The sequence below is a fragment of the Magnolia sinica genome, chromosome 6, assembly GCF_029962835.1.
Source record: "Magnolia sinica isolate HGM2019 chromosome 6, MsV1, whole genome shotgun sequence".
Classification (NCBI taxonomy): Eukaryota; Viridiplantae; Streptophyta; class Magnoliopsida; order Magnoliales; family Magnoliaceae; genus Magnolia; species Magnolia sinica.
The window spans coordinates 82,337,224-82,342,215 of NC_080578.1; the positions used below are offsets into that span (position 1 = coordinate 82,337,224).

The 4,992-nt window shown below is 43.2% G+C and overlaps 1 protein-coding gene across 1 annotated transcript; it reads right to left on the reverse strand.

Annotated features, from left to right (window-relative positions):
- Positions 1–274: 274 nt before the first annotated feature.
- LOC131248936 (pentatricopeptide repeat-containing protein At3g63370, chloroplastic) lies at positions 275–4,258 on the reverse strand. Its single transcript, XM_058249462.1, has one exon. It carries the CDS (start codon positions 4,063–4,065, stop codon positions 1,186–1,188), a length of 2,880 nt encoding a protein of 959 aa, XP_058105445.1. The 5' UTR covers positions 4,066–4,258; the 3' UTR covers positions 275–1,185.
- Positions 4,259–4,992: the final 734 nt, after the last annotated feature.

The following is a 4,992-nucleotide window of genomic DNA, read 5'->3' on the forward strand; positions in this document are numbered from 1 at the left end:
AGAACTTTAATACTCTGGCAGAATGTGATGGGTGATGCACAGGTAATTACAAATACTTAGAAATTGCAAATGTGGCATACAACTAACTCAAATTTATCTAAATTATGGGTCCCAGTTAAAATGCATCATGGATAAAAATTACACTTATTTGATCATGTGAGTATAAGGTTGGTGTACAGTAATTGGAAAGTTAAAAATGAAATATATACAAAGGGTCCTATTTCAACAAACAGGAGTCAGAATTGCTCAACCAACCTCATTTTGGGACTATGACTTAGCACTTTTGTCTGTTTAATTTAAGTATGCCACTGAGAGCCTGCACATCAAGTGTCATACCATGCCGGAGTGTCAATTAGCTCCACTACATTTATGACTTAGCTGGTGCGACAATAGCCTTCTTCCTATCCAATTGAGGCCGGTTTGACGGCTCAAAACTCAGGCAAATACATCGTTAACCGAGGCTGGTGGATCGACGATAGTACGCCTAGCCAGGGGTGTGCTTAGTGCCACCTCCCCTGCCTGAATGCCTTTGCAGGATGCTTATTCACCCACTCCTTCACAGAGCGATGACTAACTACCGCAGATTCATTCCGTAAAGACTTCCATGGTAGCGATTGGCTCGATTCCTGCCATGGACGGGGATACATTTCATCCATATCTCCGGCCTCACAGCAGAGTGCTTAGCAAAGTCCTCATCTGTTCTTCCAAAGGAACAATAGTTTTCGAATTCAACCACCCACAATCCAATTCCACTAGGTTCAGCCAAACCATTTCGATCCAAAAGCAGCTCAGATAATATAGCATTTTCCCTTTTGGCCCATGATGCTCAAATACTGCACGCCCATGTCGGTGGCAGAACTGTAATTTCAAACTTTTAAGGCGTGTGTGGATGCTCCATTTAACTAATATGCAATTCATCAGAATCCGGCGAGTGGGCTGGCAGGCGGAGGTGGGCGTCGTTTGGCATTTCAATTCACGACAGCAATCAAAACCTTAAAACCATGTTTGTTTCTGTGCTTTTCAAGTTGGACTCAAAGAGATGGTAATGGCAATTTCGGTGGTGCTAGTTCCTCTGGCGCGGGGCTAGCCTGCTCCACTTTGGTCCCTTGCTCTTTGTTGAATTGGATGGTTGCAATTGAGTTGGATTGAATGTTCAGCCTTAAGAAAACATTGTCTCCTCATAATTCACCAGAAATCTCCACAAGAACAGAACCCGCCCTGAAAATGATGGAATCTACTACTATCCCTCACCACAATTTCACGTTCGAACAATTTTGATACGAGCTTGGTAAATCGATGGCAATCACTGCAAACACGGAGGTTCTTGGTGATACGAATGGGAGTTCCTTTAATGGTGGCAATCAAACCAAATGCGATAGCAAGTCTCTCGCTATGCCCATACAACATCTTTTGCTTTTCCTCTTCTCCTACGTCATGCAAAACATGTTTAGTCTCAGCAACATAGCCACCTTCCTTTTCCAATCTATCCGTTATCCGACTCAATTCTGAATAAATTGCCACCGTCCATGAGTGAGATCTGTCCCTTGCAATGAATGAGTGCACCTTATTTCCCACCTCAATCCAACTACATGCAGGACTCTTCTTCAATCCCTTTGACTTCATTCTCATCCTCACCTCTTCGACGTCTTTCCATCTGTGTGCGGCAGCAAAAACATTTGATACAAGCACATAATTTCCAGGATTTTCAGGTTCTAATTCGAGAAGCTTACGTGCTGCAACTTGTCCTAGTTCATTATTGGAGTGCACCCGACAAGCCCCAAGGAGGGCACACCATACTGCAGCTGTTGGTTCAATCGTCATCCCCTTTACAAACTCATATGCTTCATCCAAACGATCAGAACGACCAAGAAGATCGACCACACAAGCATAGTGCTCCGGCCATGGCTCTAAAAGATACTCATTTCTCATGACCTCTAAATATCTTTTCCCTTCATCGATCAATCCTGAATGACTGCAAGCATAGAGAAGCGCCAAGAAGGTAACATGATCAGGTATCAAACTGGTTTTCTGCATTCGTCTATACAAATCGATTGCTTCCTTGCCACGACCATGCATCCCAAAGGCACTGATCATACTAGTCCATAAAACCAAATCATTACATCTAATCGTATCAAAAATTTTATAAGAATCATCTACAGTTCCACACCTTGCATATGTATCCACAAGAGAACTGCCCATAGATCCGTCCATGAAGAATCCCTTTCTAACAAGGAATCCATGAATTTCTCTTCCTTTCCTCAGAGCAGATAATCTGGCAGCAGCTGAGAGTACACTCACTAGGGCCACCATATCAGGTTCAACACTGGCCTCTATCATATCACGGAACAAATCAAGGGCCTCATTTGCAAGTCCATTCCGAACAAAACTCGATATCATGCTTGTCCAAGACACAACATCTTTATTCTTTATCATTTCAAATAATCGAAAAGCATACTCAACCTCACCACATCCTCCGTATATATCCACAATTGCATTCTCTAGAACAAGATCAAACAACCCATTCCTAATGATATAACCGTGAATTTGCTTTGCGTAAGAAATGCACTTCAAACCGCTGCAAGCAAGTAGTATGCTACCAATCATCATGGGGTCCACTTTCATCCCCTCCATCTCCACTTCTCTAAACAAATCCAATGCCTCCAAATAACAATGATTCTGTGCATAACCAGCTATAATTGTAGTCCAAGATATGAAATCTTTGCTGGGCATTTTACGGAAAACACGATTCGCATAGTGTACATAGCAACATTTAGTATACATGTCCACGAGTGTGTTTCCAACCTGCAAATCCGAATCAAACCCACATTTTATTGCATAAGCGTGTAACTCCATTCCCTTCAACAGGTTCCGTAACCGACCCAATGCGGAAGCAATGCTTATGACTGAGACCTGATCAGGTTTTTGATACACTCCCTGCATTTCATAGAAAAATCCAAGAGCTTCATCACAAAATCCGTTCTGAACATAGCCTGAAAGCATCGAATTCCATGAAATGCTGTCTTTCTCATCCAGTGCATGAAACACGCGAGAAGCATCATGCATTCGACCACAACTTGCATACATAACAATCAACGCATTGGATTCAAAAACACTAAGTTCACGTCCAGATTTCAAAAGGGTGGCATGGATCTCCATACCAGATTTTGAAAATGCCAGTTCCGTGCAAACTTGAAGAACACCCACAGCGGTATATGAGTTCATGGCAATCCCAACACCCTGCATTTCTCTAAACAGCCTCAAGGCCTCCAAAAACTGCCCATTCTGTGAGTGCGCAGATATGATAGAATTCCATGACACGACGTCCCACCTCTCAGGCATCATGTCAAATAGCATCCTTGCCTTCTCAAAGTCATCGCACTTTGCATACATAGTCACCAGAGAGTTAACCACAAAAACAAATGAAACAAACCCGCATTTGATTGCTAGGCCGTGAATCTCAGTCCCACAACCAAGATCTTTTGCTCCGCCACAGGCTTTCAGTACTGAAGTCAAAGTGCAAGCATCAAAGGGAATTCCCGACACCCGCATCACATGATACAATTCAATCGCTTCAGAAGCTCCCCCATATGAAGCATATGCACCAATTAGTGCATTCCATGCAAAAACAGTTCTGTGGGGCATTTCATCAAACAGTTGGTGGGCATCAGAAAGGGACCCACATTTGCCATACATGAAGACGAGCTTCGTCCACAAGAAGACGCGATCGAGGGCGGGATTGGATTTGAGGATATGGGCATGGATTTGCTGGCCCTGGGCTAATGCCTTTTGTGCGGCACAAAGCTCAAGGACAGAGGAGTAAGCTTCTTCCACTACTTTAAAAGGGAGTTGAAGAGGTTTTTGATGATGGGTGGTGTTGAAGGAGACGAAGGCTTGCTTGAGGGTTGAATGCTTGCATGTTTGTTGGAGAGAGGGAATTTGGTTTGTGGGATTTGGAGGGAATTTGGTGATTTGAAGAGGTGGGGTTTGGATGGTGGGGTTGATTATGGTTGATGGTGAGAATGAACGGACGTGATGATGGTAGTGATGGGCTGCTTGGGCCATCATCGTTGCCTTACGACGGGAAAGATGAAAAGGGTGAGCACCGAGAGAATCTCTGCCGCTCCCTTAAAGAGAGCGAACGCATAAGAGTGGATGAAAATTATCCACACCCTCTTCGCCATGCCCAAAGTCTTTGGGAGGTTTAATGGGGAGCGGATTCGGTCAGGTCGGGTAACACAAAGGTCGGTCAGGCTGTGACTGTAGGGCCCACATTTATATATTTGTTGTATATCCACACCGTCTATCCGTTCTGAAAGCTCATTTTAGTATGTGAAGTTAAAAGATAAAAAAAACATTCAAATCTCGAGTGGACCACACCACAGGAAACAGTTGCGATAGAACGCTTACAGTTAAAAACTTCCTAGGGCCCACCGTAATGTTTATTTGACATCCAACCTGTTGATAAGGTCAAAAAATTTCTGGATGAAGATTAAACACAAATATTAGCTTGATATAAAAATTTTGTCGCCCACAAGGAGTTTTTAATGGTCAATCACCACTTTCTCCTGTGGTGTGTTTCAAATAAGATTTTTATTTGCTTTATTTTTTACATGAACTCCTAATATAATCTGAAAAAACGGATTAACGGTGTGGATATACAAAAAATTCATCAGGGTGGGCCCCACGCTCACTGTCTGACTGAAATCGGTGTTAACCCGACGTGACCGAATCCCCTCCCGTTTAATGAGGATTTATTCCCTAGCAGATAATAAAAGATATATTCTTGAACTCATACTTTATAGAGAAATGTGTGACGGTAGACCCCACCTTTTATCCAGCTGTTTTTACGAAACAATACAAACTTAGTTTTGAAACTTAGACCTGCTCGTACAGGCAGCGAATGTGAGGACGAAAATACCGCTCCCTTCCTTTTCAGGACGAGCGCCGACGCTCCTCCAACCGAGAGTTGTACGAACAGTTCAAAAGAGATCA